General features: G+C 40.5%; 1 protein-coding gene across 1 annotated transcript in view; it reads right to left on the reverse strand.

Moving 5' to 3' along the window:
* The window catches only part of LOC134749674 (dynein axonemal heavy chain 10), a 76658-nt gene that overhangs the window by 32002 nt on the left and 28284 nt on the right, over positions 1 to 16372 (reverse strand). The window contains exons 38-51 of the mRNA XM_063684692.1: positions 13045 to 13142; positions 11924 to 12059; positions 11384 to 11470; positions 11061 to 11203; positions 10099 to 10277; positions 9537 to 9719; positions 6444 to 6569; positions 6000 to 6168; positions 5689 to 5773; positions 4166 to 4354; positions 3663 to 3835; positions 2828 to 2993; positions 911 to 1069; positions 30 to 124 (exon numbers count right to left, since the gene is read on the reverse strand). Coding sequence (XP_063540762.1) covers positions 30 to 124; positions 911 to 1069; positions 2828 to 2993; positions 3663 to 3835; positions 4166 to 4354; positions 5689 to 5773; positions 6000 to 6168; positions 6444 to 6569; positions 9537 to 9719; positions 10099 to 10277; positions 11061 to 11203; positions 11384 to 11470; positions 11924 to 12059; positions 13045 to 13142 — 1988 coding nt within the window. The remainder of the gene's footprint in view (positions 1 to 29; positions 125 to 910; positions 1070 to 2827; positions 2994 to 3662; positions 3836 to 4165; positions 4355 to 5688; positions 5774 to 5999; positions 6169 to 6443; positions 6570 to 9536; positions 9720 to 10098; positions 10278 to 11060; positions 11204 to 11383; positions 11471 to 11923; positions 12060 to 13044; positions 13143 to 16372) is intronic.

Below are 16372 nucleotides of genomic sequence, written 5' to 3' on the forward strand. Positions count from 1 at the left end.
GAAAGCGTTCTTTAAAGTTAAAAGCAAACCTGTTCATCTCTCGGAAAATCTTAGAATACAGTCCATCCGTCCAATCTCTGGTGACAGGGTCCAAGATTCCGTAAAGTTCTATAACGGAACAAGCCTGTAAAAAGCACATGTTCTCGCACTTAATCATTTTCCATCAGGAATAGCAAAGATAGATAGATATAACTCCGTAATAGATGGATACAGTCTAAGGAAAAAACGTGCCTCGAAAATCAAGAAAATTTGATTCTCGATCAGAGGGCGCTACCACAGCGCTACTAGCTTCGGCCTACTGTCGTATAGATGGCGTTGACGGTTTCGTTTGTTATTTAACAATTTTAACGCATATCAGTGTAAGAACATGGGTCAAAATCATAAAAATAATTAATGCAAATAAAAAAAAACATTTACTCATATTTAAATACATTTTATCGTATTTTTATAAATCTTCATTTTTAGTTTTAAAGTGTGTCGAGAGATGGCAGTGAATTTACTGGGGTTACAAAATTTACTATGACAGTACCGCTCTAGTATAAGTTACTCTATGGGCATAGTACGATTTGTCGACCACGTATACATACACGCCAATAAAAATTCAACCTTAGTAATCCGATTTAAGGTACAAATTGGATTGGACTTTCGGGAAATGTGTCTCGTCTTCAAATGAATTTTCAAAGCCGATTTAATTGAAATATATTTGGATTTTTTGGGAAAACCGTGTGTATTGGTTCAACCTGGAAAAGCGTTGATGGCTGGATTTTTGTCCTGTCACCGAGGCTGTCAAGAGTGTCATGTTCTCTAAAGTATGTAGGTAAGTGCGAGAGTGACACATGACACGATAGACATTAAATGCGCCACCATCATCTGTGCTGGTTAACATCGTTATATACTTATAATAAATTACCTTAGGGTTGAGAACTTGCAACTTGGTGGACAGACCCATATTGCTCTGAGCTTTGACTAGCGTCTGTACCACCACGGTCTTGCCTCCGCCGGTGGGACCCACTACCATGCTGGAGTGACGTGTCATCATGGTCTCGTACAGCTGGATTACCTTGTCCACCTGGCCATAATTACATTAACATTGAATTCTTTGGACATATCAGTGATACCCGAGGTCACAACACATACCTACTCCTTATCATTCTATACTAATTTGAAGCAAGGTTTCATACACAATCAATAACATGAAGTAGGTTCGGTAGGTAGGTAGTGTCGTGGCCAGGGGCCCGTTTCTCAAAAGCTTGTAACTTGTAATACAAGTGGAAGTCCCTTTCTAACAAAAGCTGTCAAACAGTGACATCCGCTTGTATTACAAGTTACAAGCTTTTGAGAAACGGGACCCTGATCTTGGAATTGATCATTTCATGATGTGGCAATCATTTCATAAAATCAACGGCCACATCAAGAATAAGTTTTAGGCAAAAAAACATTTTTGGTACAAGCTTTTATCGCTGACTGTACTTTTGTTCCCACAGGCAACAAATACTCATCGAGACAATTCTAAAAACCCCAAACACAATTAATTAGGTTGAGTTGATTTAACACAGAGAGTTATTAATTCATATGACCACCTTCTGTCTCAATCACCAGATCAGCTCGATGTTACCCGACTTACTTCATTATTCATTATGTATGCAAATTTTCAACTTCATCGGAAATCGGGAAGTGGGTCAAATTCAACTTGCAAGATTTGATTACAGACAGACACGCAGACAGACAACGGGACAGGTGAAACTAAATAATAAAAGTCTGGGTAAAGTTAAACCTAACTATATCATGAAGTGATAAATTCTGAAATGTGATAAAATTTTATAATCTGGCCACGACACATTCATAAATTGGCTATGAGCGAAGTGCGTGGTGGGCATAGACATACTAATATACAAGTAGTTATAGACGCGCCACCGAGCGACCGGGGGTAAGAGAAACAATATTCATATAAAATTTGGGCAGCATAGGATTTTTTCTCTTTCACTCTTATAAATTTCGGTATTTCGCCATCGCCTCCTACCTATGATGCCACCCGGTCGGTGATAAGGACAAAGCATGGCACTATTTTCTCTTTCCTCTTATAGGAATCGTAATAAGACTATCTTTCTCTATCAAAGTGTCAGGCCCTTGGTGGTGGGGGAGATACAAACGACAGCAATGCATGGGTTGAGTGAGATTGATAGAAATTTAGAACTTTCATAGGTCAGCGGTTAGCTGGTCAGCGGGTGTCACACTGCTAGACAAAGTACGGAATATCCAAATCAGAGGGAGTTATAAGATTGCGCCCATAATCGACAAGGTTAAAGAACGCCGCCTACGATGGTATGGACATGTACTCCGCCGCCCTGAAGACCATATGGTACGAGCTGCCCTGAGCATACCCACGACAGCGCGAGGCGCAGGAAGACGGCCCGCCACCTGGTTGACGACGGTCCAGAAAGACCTAAAAGAGATAGGAATAGACAACACCGTAGCCCAAAACCGGGAACAGTGGAAAAGGCAGACAAGGAGAGCCGACCCCAGATAATGGGATAAGGCTTAGGACAAGAAGAAGAACTTTCATAGGATGACATCTTCATACTAAAGGGGCCCACTGATTACCAGTCCGTCGGACGATATCGGCCTCTCAGTTGTTCGGAACTGTCAAATTTTTGTTCTAACTGACAGGCCGATATCGTCCGGCGCGGTGGACTAATAATCAGTGGGCCCCTTAAGACTTATTTGACATATGTAACCTCACAGTCACAGTCGGCGTCACTATTACTATGCATAGGGCGAATATTAAAGGCACCAAGTATTAGGTATCACATCAACATGTCTTACTCACCTGCACAGGCATGATAATGTATCCATCCTTTTCTAATACTTCAAGGACCATGGCATTGAACTCCGGATAGCCGACTCGAGGGCAGTCCACACCCGGGAACAGGTCCTTGATCAGGCCCAGGAACAGGGGTACGTCTTCAAATACGAACTTGGGGTAGTTCATATCCCTGTAGTGAAGTTAAAATGAAGTTACAGTATAACAGCAGTCTACATCGCGGGTGGACATTTTCTTTGTACTTAAATACATAGGTAACTTTACACAATAGATATAAATATACCATAGATGACACAAATGCATCTACTCGATCAAGCGTCGAGGTTGACCGTCGCTCTTGACAGTCCACGCGCGTCAGTTGTTGCAGCCGGACGTCCGTGAAAACTTAAAAAATGCCTCGTTGCGTGATAATTAACTGCAATAGCCCAAAAATTGCGAGCATTCAAAGGCAAAGACATATTTCCTATCACAGGTAAGTAATTTTAAAATTATGTTATGCGTAAATTTTGTATAAAAAAGTTGGCACGCTTGGTTTAAATACAAATCGCAATATTTGCGTCATCTAGCGTATATATTAAATCTGTGCTTTACACTCATTTTAAAGGTCGACGTTATAAATATTAAGTTGCTTGTTGTTGACTTATATACTCGTATATTTACATATATCTAATAGGCTGTTGATTTGATTGTGAGGACTTAGACACCAAGAAAAATAGACGGATTGATCAATGACAATCGGCACCGGCAGTGAATTACGAAACTTCCCATACAATAAAATTTAGACAATGATTTAACAGTGACAGACGGCTTGGTGCAAACGATCAGTATAAGAAGAGAGTACCTTAGAGCGCGCATCAGCACCACGATCTCCGGCAGCCCGGCGCCCTCGCGCCTCATCTTCCCCGCCATCCGTAGCACCGCGGTCAAGGCGCGGAGCCCCCAGTCGTAGTGAGACTGCTTCGATAGCTGCTCCCGCGCTACTTTGTACAGCACTGTCATCTTCTTCGCCAGGACCTGGAGGGAAGTAACAACTAATGCCGTTTCACTTCGAGGTGTAAAAACTACGGACTGTTTGAAGACTTGGCTGCTTACAGCTGATTTGTACTAAGTAATATGTTAAGTTCGTCAAAATGTAATACATAAACTAATTTTAGACCTATAAAACTCAACTACCTTCTACTAAAATATCTGCACATAACTATAGATGCTCTTTTTACCGCGTTATTAGCGTATCACTCAGCTCAGCAGATGGTATTTTACCTACTTCATTTGTAAGTTGTTGAAATGATAACTTTTAATCAATGCTTCCCATCAGTCTGCCCCTGGAAGAAATGTTACACGTACCTTAGCAGTCAAGAACCCGTCAGAGAACAGCGAGATCATGCAGATCATCTCCAAGTCGGGCAGGATGCACACCACAGGCCTGAACAGCGCCTTCACTGACTCCGGCAGCTCCGTGCGCCCCGCGTACCCTGGGTTCATGGTGATGAAGATGCCCACTTTGTTGTCCATCGCTATCTCTTGACCTTCGAACTATAAGAAGAGTATAGGTCAGACATCCTACTGCAATGAAGTAGGTCAAGTAGGTAAGTAATTAGGTATTGGTACTGAGCCACGCTGAATAATTATATTTACATGAATTACTTATTGATATCGGGGCCAAAATTAGCACCATAACCGAGACGAGTGGGAAAAAGGGGGAGGCCTTTGCTCAGCAGTGGGCAAACGGAGAACGGAACAGAGTCGTATTTAGCAAAATTCGAATACCTACTATTATATAACAGATAAAATTAACGAATACAAAAACTACTTACTAAACAATTACAAATTTAAACACTTTTTCTCGGAAAGCCATTTTTTATCCTTTAAAACAAGCGGGGAAAAACGCATTTTGTCCACTAGTGGGGAAAGTAATTTGACCTTGGATGTGCCTTGGATGGAGCGTGTTTAAGTAGCTTTTGACAGATAATTAAGTATTATTTTAGATAAGCTTTTTAAAAGTAAGATTATAATTTCATATTTTTATTAACATTTCTCGAATATTTTTGTAAATAGGTACATCATTTAAATTTTAAATACAATAAAAACCGGCCAAGTGCGAGTCGGACTCGCGCACTGAGAGTTCCGTACCATTACGCAACGGCAAAAATATCATGTTTGTTGTATGGGACAAATATTTTTTTATTCTGTTTTTAGTATTCTGTAGCCGCAATAAAAGCAACAGAAATACATCATCTATGAAAATTTCTATCACGGTTCATGAGATACAGCCTGCAGACAGTCGGACGGATAGCGAAGTCTTAGTAAGTCGTAGTAAGTAGCTGGGTCCTGTTTTTACCCTTTGGGTACGAAACCCTAAAAATCAAAAAGCCAACGACACGCAGTGTTCCCAGGCGGTCACCCATCCAAGTACTGACCGCGCCCGACCGGTGATCGGACGAGAACCGGTGTGTTCAACGTGGTATGGACTTTGGCTACGTAAAATCGGAAATTTGTAATCAGATTGAAGTGATAGGTAGTACTAATTTATTCATGAGTTTATGGATAAAAATAAAACATCACGCCGAAAGAATTTTTCAACGCTGCAAAGTTGCGGAATAAATACGGACTCGTATTTATTGTTATAATTTCGCTAGAGTCGCTTGTCATAAGACAGGATCAGTGTATCTTTTAGAGAAGCTAATGTATAAATATGTGACATTTTCAACCAAAAGGTACCACATTGTCGCTTGTCAATAAGGTTGATTTCAAATTGAAGCTGTATGAAAATAGCGCCTTATTGACAACCGACAATAAGTACCCTTTTGATTGAAAATGGCACATATGACTTTTTTTGAGCACTAAAGAACACAAGTAGATATACTCACCGTGAATCGTTTGAGCTTCATGAGTAAGGCGCTTCTGATGCACTGCAGCTGCGTGGATATGACAGACAGCACCGAAATGTCGATCCTGGGAACAAGTAAGTACATCGTTGCAATAAGTTGGCGTCCAGACGGGTCAATCAAATTGATAATTTGATCACTAATTAAATTGGCGTCAATCTCATCTAGCGTCCACAAATACAAAATTAGATCACCAATTTTAGACTTATGGTGACATGACTGTCAAGTCCATGCCCTCCCCGAATTTAGAACCACGGAGAGAATCCCCAAGGCTTTGTTAAAAGTTAAAAGACCTGTTAAATTCATCGAAACATCCCCACGCGCCGCACTGGCACAGCCCGGCGAGGATCTGCCCCACGGCGCGGAAGTCCATGCCCTCCCCGCAGTTGGTGACCACGCACAGGAGCCCCAGAGCTTTGGCCAGATCCTTGGTCGTCTCCGTCTTCCCTGTGCCGGCAGGGCCTGGAAAGAAAATAGATTATGAAACGCAAACTAATATGGTCCTCAGTCCTGTTACCTTTTTTTCTTTAAGGGATAGACATTCCGAGTAATATGTAATTTAATGTTTGTGATGCGAAAAGTGACTCACTAGTGTCAAATTAAGATTTTTGTAGGAGATCCTTACCCGGATTTACAATCCGGAACTTCTGGAACCGATTTGTAAGGTAGAACCATCGGATCTGGATTTAGATCCGGATAGTTTCACACTGGTATAATGGGACCTGTAATAGTCGTACCTGCGGGAGCGCCGCCCAGTTGCATAGTGAGGGCCTGCGTGATGGTGAGGTAGATACGGTCCGTGAGCGGCGTGATCACTAGCCGACCGTTCAGCCCCATATACTCGTAGCCGTACTCGAACACTCCTGAACGTGTTAAAAATTAGGTAAGAAGCATGATAAAGATTATAAAAACTTTTATAAAAAAAAGATAAACCGACTTCAAAAAGGATGAAATAAAATATTATCCTTTTTAGGGTTCCGTGTTTAAGTATATGCGTTACCAACTGATATGTTTGAAGTCGGTGCCAAGCCAAATTTTAAACCATATAATCATAGTGATTTTGTTGCAATTCGATAAAGATGCGGCTATATAAGTATGTACGTTTGATTACCTAACGCAGCGTACTACGTAGGCGAACAACACGCGAATGCGAAGCGGCGGGGCACGGCGCCTTAAATAATCCTTTGATATCTATATAGAAATGTCCTACGTGGGCGATCTCGTTGCGAACGCGAACGCCTTGAGCCGGCCGCGCCGTGCCGTGTCGCTTCGCTTCGCGTTCGCGAGTGTTCGCCTATGTAAGACGCAGCGTTACACGACGACAATAAACGAACTTTCTGTACACCTCAGAACAGAACACACGGTTGCTTCTTCGTACCATGCTTGTCGGCACGTTAGTGTAAATCTAATACGTCGTATTTTTTTAAAGAGCATTTCTTACTAATTCTTGAACAGTCATAGCACGCAAGTGTGGGATTGGGACTGAGTTATTTTCTGTCGCTTATCCAGAGGACTACATTTCAAAATATAAAACAATTCAAGGAACCTTCATGCAAAATTTCAGCTAAAGCGGTTCAGTTGTTTAGCCATGAAAAGGTAACAAAGAGGCAGACATAATTGCTTTCACGTTTATAATATTTGTACAGTTGTAATGGGATTTATAGACATAAAGCTGATTATTAAATATATTAATAACGGGTCACTCACGTCATAAAGCTGATTATTTTTGACTGGTATTGTTACTACTTTGAGTACTTGGCTTGGCACCGACTTCAAACATATCAGTTGGTAACGCATATACTTAAACACGGAACCCTAAAAAGGATAATATTTTATTTTATCCTTTTTGAAGTCGGTTTATCTTTTTTTTATAAGTTTTTATTTTTCCATTTTTAGTTTTAAGACATTGTTAAGAGCGTGACATATGAATGAAAAACATAATCATGTTTAACTGTAAATTCGTAAACTTTATTTTAAATAATCAGAATTTTCCTCAAGTCCGTCTGGGAAATCATTCCTGTCACTAAATCCATTCTCCGCCCCGCCACTGACCCAATCCCTCAAACCCCCCCGATCACTCAACCTCACAGCGCATCAACCCCTGATCACTGAACCCCTCGACCCTAATCCACCAACCCTTCAACCGCCATTCCCCGACCCCTAACCCCAGACCCCTTAACTCCTAACCCTAACCCCCAATCCCTTAACTCCCAACCCCTCAGTCCCCGACCCATCAACTCACCTCCCCTCAACCCCCAACCTCAAACCCCCCAAACACTAATACCCTCTACCTTCACCTCTCAGTCTCTTTGGTTGTTTCCAACACTACCTACATCAAAAATCATAATACACATACGAGGGAAGTTATCAGTAGCCTTACCACGAGTTTGACATTGATATATTCGCTATCGTGTGCGTAACTTACTGTTTGTGCATCTCGCTCGTACTGGCATATTAGTGTACAAAGTAAGTTACGAAGAATATTTAGTGTCAAACTCGTGGTTAGGCTACAGTTGCACTACATCAAATTGGTGGTTTTGGGGAGGAAATGCTTGTTACTTTAGAACACACCGAAATTACCATACACGTGCCTTTAAAAATTGAGGAGTTCCCTCAATTCCTCACGGATTCCATCATCAGATCAAAACCAAAAATATTACGAAAACACCTTGGAGAGGTAACTTCTTTCAAACAGAAAAAGAATAACTCAAATCGGATCATGGGTGCCGGAGTAATCGCTGAAATCATTATCATCAAAACAATCATCATCATCAGCTCCACTTCATCAAATTGGTGGTTTTCGAGAAAAAATGCTCAAGTTGCTTAAGAAAACGACCAAATCACCATACATGTGCCTTTAAAAATTGAGGAGTTCCCTCAATTCCTCATGGATCCCATCATCAGAACAGCACCAGATTAATGTGGGACCACCTTTATGGTAGTTCCTTTCAAACAAAAAAAGAATTGTTCAAGTCGGACCACGGGTCTCGGAGTAATCGCTAAACATCCTACATTAAAAAAATCATCATCACTATCTTCAAAACAATCATCATCATCATGTCCACATCATCAAATTGGTCGTTTTCGAGAGAAAATGCTCAAGTTGCTTATGAAAACACCCAAATCACCATACATGTGCCTTTAAAAATTGAGGAGTTCCCTCAATTCCTCAGGGATCCCATCATCAGATCAGAACCAGATTAATATGGTACGAACATCGGACCACAGGTCTCGGAATAATCGGTGAACATACATTAAAAAAAAATAGCCACAACCGAATACAGAACCTACTCCTTCTATGAAATTGAAGTCGGTTAAAAAGTAGCTTAGTACTAGTTCAGTAAAGGCACTGCTCGCATAAAGCATTATTTACATTTACGCTGCGTCTTACGTAAGCGAACAACTCGCGAACGCGAAGCGGCGCAGCGCGGTGGGGCCACGGCGTTCGCGTTCGCAACGAGATCGCCTACGTAGGACACTATAGGAATCAAAATATTTATTCTCCCCGCGCTTCGTGTTCGCGTGTCGTTCGCCTACGTAGTACGCTGCGTTACATTACCTATACTCATCGGTGAATTAAAACGCCGTCATCAGTTTAAAGTGCCGCATTGAATCACGTCTAAGCAACGTCATCGTATTCATGCACGAATTAAGGTTTCCAAGCAGGTTTTGCATCGGTATTTCCCGGAATACTTATTGGATTATGAGTAGCAAGAAAAATATCTAACTTCAAATAAGCTTCCTCGAGGCTGCTTGTTTGTTAAAGGATAAAATTTCAAGATGCATGTACGAATGTATACAATCTACATTTTCAACAGATTTAAACAAACCAGTGCACTGTCGAATCCACAGATTGTCGTCCCTCTTCAGCCAGTAGAATCGCAGCTGGCTCTCCCACTCGAACTCGGCGGCCTCTGTCACGTTGTCCCGCACGAAGCTCTCGATAATGTCTCGCGCGTGTACGTCGATGGTCGCTATTGTTCTGAACTTCAGCCGGTCGTTTGACGCCAAATCTGAGGATAACATATTGATGAATTGTGGGTTCACTTTGAAAATACATTTAATTAAGTACCTATAAGAATTTTAAGCAAAACTGGAAAAAAGTATCTTTTGTTTTTCATCATCACCGTCATCAACGAAGGTGGTAAAACCTAAAACTGCATTAAATTTAACGACTTTCGTTTTAGTCTGCATATGCACTGTATGATATTGTATTCTATCTATAGGTATATCTAGAAGTGCACCCAAACCTGGCATTCGCCCCGAGTGCGCTAGTTTTAGAAGGTAAACTTGCTCGCGCTCGCGAACAGCGGACTAATGTTGCAATCAACAGGTTTGGAAGACCAGCGAAAAGATTTCTTGACATGGTACGTACACAGTAAAAAAACTGACCTTGTCTCACTTTCACAACCAGCCCATCAAGCTGCTCATTCTGCTCCTGCAGATGCTCCTTCATAGCCCTCTTGTTGCCCTTGCGGATGCGGATGAAGGTCTCCTCGGTCTCCGCCGTCCACCAAACACCATTGGCTGCAAGACACACCATGCCCTGGTACTCCAAAATCCATTCCGTCCTGTTGAGATAAATGAAATTGGTAGGAAAGTAAAGCAGTCTGTTTTGCGTGTGGTCACTGTTATATCGGGTGTCCCAAAAAGGACGCAAGATTTGAAATTGATGAAAAACACATCTTTTTTCGTTATAATACATTTGTATATAAAATCTTGAAATACATAAAATAGGGTTATTTGTGGAATAATACATCAGGCAAATGTCCTCCTAGGCTTTGCCGGCACATACGCACTCTTTTGTCAAAATTTTCTATAGGCCCCTCCAAACTATGTGCGTGAATCGCGGCGCGACTTCGCGAATGTTAGACATAGTTGTGGAGGATTCATCTTAAAAGGGTCAGCACCGCATAAGTGACATCGCTTGTCCATATAACTACTCCATATCAGGCGGGTTACATGCATTGTTTACCAACCACCGACTACTGATGTGCTTGATCTGATGCTGGTGCCTGTGCTGATGTGATGTGGAAAGTTTCCAAAATTGCGAAACTAATTTAAGAAACTTAATTCTTACCTTTTAGTATTGGAAATCCCTGTGAAATTTTCCGAGATTTTTACAACTATTTGGAAACCTACCATCAGAAGGCCTACCGCGAACACCGAAGTTCGCAAACTGCAGGCGTCTTTCTCTTTTATTGCCCGCCTGCTTCCGGCCGGGCGTCCCTACATCTACATCTTCTCTTTTATTCCAATTTGCGAACTTCGGTTTTCGCGGTAGATCCTCTGTAGTTGTTCATTGTTTACCATTGACGTCGTAACCACAAGCGATAGCGTAGTTATAGACGTACCTGGGCACGCGCCAGTTCCTCCCGTAGTAGAAGATTGCCTTCTTGGTGATGAACTTGTTGGTGCGCCGCATCTCGCAGAGCACGAGGTTCATCCAGTCCTCGACGCGGCCCTCGGTATACACAACGCTACGGAACTCCATTATCTATAACGTCAAACACAAAATAACCATAAATTTTTTGAAACACATTAGTGTACCCCTCTGCTTTGGGTGAGTATATCATAAAAGAAGACCAAGCCCGGCGAGGCGAATACGAATATGCCATCTTAGTAAGACTAGGCATCTTTGATCAACTCTAAAGTATAAAATTGTTATTGTAAAAACCTCCTCTTCAGCAGATATCATCTTGGCCGCGACGGGGCGATTAGTGTGGTCCACGTACAAGTCCAGGGCTTTTATATTGTCGAACATCTGCAATAATATTGAACAGTTTATTGAACGGGAACTGGAACTTCTCAGAACTTGCGTATAGCATTATCCATAACGCAGTCAGAAGGGGGGTTAAAAATGCCGCGAATGGCTTCGAGAAAAGAGGGTAGGTACCGCTGTACTGTATACATGCTTCGTTTGTTTTGCCCGACTTAGTGAAACTTGTATTCTATTGTATTGGGAGCGAATTATACAGGGATTCTGTTAACGTAAGTACTAGAGTAGTTTATTAGTAACACTTACTAATAACTACTTAACGTCTACACGTTTCAAGGGATGGGCCATCGTCATCCATCACTCATCCCTGCATTTGGACATAAACCTTCTCGTAGTAAGAACTCAGTATTATAAATAGAACTAACATAATATGTGGCCGGAGATTCCATAATCTCCTTCTGATTTTAGTTGTTCTGCTTTTAAGCTAGAAACACACACCTTTATCATATGCTCCTGCACACAGGTGCACTCGCTGCTGCCGAGGATCGAGAGCAGCTCGTCGGTGGAGATGAAGAAGAACCGCGGAAATATCCGCCGCTTGGAGTCCAGGTAGTCGTTCAGCGACTTCTGGCATCTGACCAACAGTACATATTTAGTGAGTCCTCAAGTAGAGCCGCTTAGTGGACGCGTAGCAAACGGTAAAAGGGACGCGGAAGAGACATAGACAAGACAAAGAAACTCATTGAACTTCAAACTTAATTTTTTTAATAAATATTAGCCATGAATGCGCTAAGCAATTAAATTAAATTAAATTGCTAACAATCGTTTGTCTTAATTTGTTGAGGCTTGTGTCGCATGTCGTGCTGGTAGGAACTCGAGTCTTTTGAGTCTCAATTTGAAGAACTTGAGTCGTTTTTATGCGACTGAGATTAAAAAACTTCCGAGTCTTTTAAGTCGAAGTCCTTTATTGAGTCTTTTAAGTCGGAGTCCTTTATTGAGTCTTTTAAGCGCAACTTTAAAAGCTTCGAGCCTTCGGATAAAGACCTCAACAATTTTTTTGTAGGTTTTTTTCTAGCTAAATGAACACTAAGGAAAATAGACGTTTTTAAATGATATGTACCTAACCCATGAATTTCGTATGGAGACAATAGTAGGCACTTAGCCAGGATGTGCTGAACAAAATTGTTTTATTACATCTTATTATTGTACCGCATTCAAAGAAATAAATAAATGATTGATTGACAATGCGTTTAAGTTTTTTTTTTACATAATTTAAGAGATCTTTAAAGGAGTCAAGTCTTCACAAAAGACTCAAAGAACAACTCAAGTTTTTACTTAATCATCATTATCATAATTTAAAAGCATGATGGCTCTTGTCGGTGGAGTATGCGCCAGTTGTCTCGGTCCTCGGCCAGGTTCTTTAGGTCCCTAGCTGTAAGACACGACATTTGCTTTCTACTTAATGACTAGTCTGAAAAACTGAGTCGAGTCTTTAAGCAGAGGACTCAAAGGACTTGACTCGGAACTAACACTAGGGTTGTGGCGCATTTAGCGTTTATAAACAAAGGGGGATAGTATTTACTAAGTAACAAACTTTTCTGTCCATTTAGGAGTCTTACTTTTGCAGCCCTAGTCCCAGATTAATGAACTCTTCTAGACGTCCTGAGATACAGCAACAGTCCACGACATTCAGCCTCTTCGCAGTGTCCAGCATGATCTGTACATTAACGAAAATATCACTTAACCTTTATATGTGTGTAATGGTTTATGGGGGTTTTCAGAAAAAATGGTACTTACCATTTAATTTTTTCGAAAAACCATCAACTTTTGGGTCACTTAGACTCAGAATAACGAGTACTATCGAATGAGACAGAGAAAAAAGTGTCCCCAGTTTTTCATACAAATTTTGGGTGTCAGTTTTATAACGGTCCATACAAAACGTATGTGAAAATAAAATACGTTAAAAACTGTCATTTTTGGGGACATATTTTTTTTGTTTTTAAATCGAGTCATCGTGATTCTGAGTAGAAATAACCCAAAAGTTGATGGATTTTCGAAAAAAAGTACAGTTAAAGTTCTGTATAAACCACAAAAAATCGTTCTATGAAAAAGAGTATTCATTTCATTGTCGATGGCGCTTATAATGGCGGAAGCGCCATCAACAATAGTCAATAAGGTCCCCTTTTATAGATAACTAGCTGTGCCCGCGGCTTCGCCTGCGTGGAATTCGGTCTGTGTCGGTAAGCGGCTAATTCACCCCTAATTTATCTCCCTGTCCCCTGGAGACAGAACTTAAAGTAAAGTTGACAGATGGATACGCTAGAGGACTGTAGTCCAGATAAAATATTTTACAATTAGGTACCTACCACCAAAGATAGATATAACTCCGTAATAGATGGATACAGTCTAAGGAAAAAACGTGCCTCGAAAATCACGAAAATTTAATTCTCGATCAGATGTCGCTACTACCTTTTGCCTACTCTCGTATAGAGGGCGTTAACGGTTTCTTTAGTTATTATTTAACAATTTTAACGCATATCAGTGAAAGAACATGGGTCAAAATAATAAAAATAATTAATGCAAATAAAAAAAAATCATTTATCCATATTTAAATACATTTGATCGTATTTTAATAAATCTTCATTTTTAGTTTTAAAGTGTGTCGATAGATGGCAGTGAATTTACTGTGGTTACAAAATTTACTATGACAGTACCGCTCTATAATATTATATCCTCTTTGCTACCACTAAATAAAATTACACTCCAAAATGTTTTTTTTTTTTTGCCCTTATTCAAATTTTTGACGTGTTTTAAACGGCATAGAGTAGTAGGTGTATATCGAACGATACAGTACCATTTTTGTATTTTTACGTCCTTGACTGTACCATGCAAATCGGGTACACTACATAATTCCGAAAAATTTTATTCCGAATTTTAGAATGTCGAATTTTATCATTCCGATTTTTAAATGCTCGACCCATCAAAATTCCGACTGTCATAATTACGAATGATGAAAATCACGAAGATTTATATTTCCGAAAACCCAAAAAGCCGAATATTGTAAATTCCGAACTACATAATTCCGACTATAACAATTCCGAGGGTAGCAAACACCGAATTTAACATTTACGATTTTCAAAATCACGAATTCGGAATTGCCCTTATTCCGAATTAACGTGATTCCTATTTTAAATATCCCAATTTTTAAATTTCCACTTTTCTGGCAACAGTTCGTTTTCTTGGGGGTCGCAGTTCAAACCCAACCTAACCCACTTTTCTGGCAACAGTTCGTTTTCTTGGGGGTCGCAATTCTAACCTAACCTAACCCACTTCTGGCAACAGTTCGGGTTCGCAGGTTCGCAGTTCTGTCTAATTTATTTATGCCGAATTTTTATGCCAAAAATATTTTATGCCGAATTTAACATGATGCGGCACGACAGGTACCCGTAATAATTACTAAAACGTCGTCTTCATTTGAATATCACGGATTTCATTTTTCCGATCTTGTAAAAAACCGAATTTCTGAATACCAAATTATTTTATTTCCGATCGGACAATGATTTTTCGGAATTTAGGAATTCGAAAAAAAAAATATTTTCGGAAAAATGTAAAATCGGAACTTTAAGCTTTCTGTCAAGTGACAATCGGATTTTAAGTTTTCGGAAATAGCACATTCGTGATTTTATTCCATCGTGTTTTTAAAAATCGTAATTTTGATATTTCGGACTTATAAATAATCGGGATTATGAAAGTCGTGGTTATAAAAATCGGAAAAACGTATTTCGGAATATTTGGGTGTTCCCATCAAAATCATGTCATCCAAATCGGTCCTCCAGTCAAATCAGTCTAAGCATGACGCCGGCGGCGGGCAGCGTCTGCCCCTTTTTTTTGTTTTCGGAGTGGGAAATGCATCTGCCCCTACGACTTGTTGATGGTCATAGCGAAGCAGACGCTCACGGGACCTGTAGGCGCTTGAAGCGGAACGGGAAGTTACTCGGAATGAGGGGGATACGCGGGATGAACACGGCTTCTCCGGCGCCACACTCCTTCAGGATCTGCGCCTACATATGTATTACGTACGATGTATTTGGGATCACAATCGAACTCGCGCTGGCTTGCCGTTTCAGCCGAAAGCAAAGCGACCTGCCTGGCTAGAGCGCCACTGAGTCTCTTACCGTGGTTTTTCTTAGACTCCTGAGACCGTGCCCCTTGTGGCCGCAATACATTGCGAGACTTTCGCGAAAGATTCGATTTTTTTCGGGAAGGCATGGTAACGCGTTTAAGTGCCAAATCGTTTGACATTTACTGAAAAATGTTTTTTTTAAAGTACCCACCTTCGTGACCATTATTAAGAGGAAAGGGCACGGCCGCTTCTCCATGCAAACGCAGTCTCCATTTTTTGGTTAAAAACTACCCTATGTTCTTCCACGGGACTCAAACTATCTCTATACCAAATTTTATCTAAATCGGTTTAGCGGTTTAAGCGTAAAGAGAAATTAAAAAAAGTTTTTTCATATTTTTTGTGTTTTCACTCGGGAATATCATTTTGATATCATAAATGAATTCGCCATACCCGATTTATACAAAAACGATACCTAACTTGGCCTAGTAGCTAAAATGATATAGTTATCAAGATAAAGTTTTTAACCCCTTTTTCACCACCAGGGGGATGAATTTTTAAAAACGCTGAAAGTAATTTTCTTGCTTTTAATATAATAACGTTTTGCAAAGTTTTAAGTTCCTAGCTTAAAATTAAATTTGCACCCCAAGACAAACTTTCATCCCCTTTTCAACCCCCTGTGGGGTTAAATTTCCAAAAACGTCAAAATTAGTTTTTTTGTAATCGTCTATCATACCTTTCTAAGAAGTTTCAAAGCATTTGTAATGGATTCAAACTTTCAACCCCCTTTTAACCCTGTTAGGGGATGAATTCTTGAAAACGCTAAA

Source organism: Cydia strobilella, chromosome 18 (genome assembly GCF_947568885.1).
Source record: "Cydia strobilella chromosome 18, ilCydStro3.1, whole genome shotgun sequence".
Taxonomy (NCBI): Eukaryota; Metazoa; Arthropoda; class Insecta; order Lepidoptera; family Tortricidae; genus Cydia; species Cydia strobilella.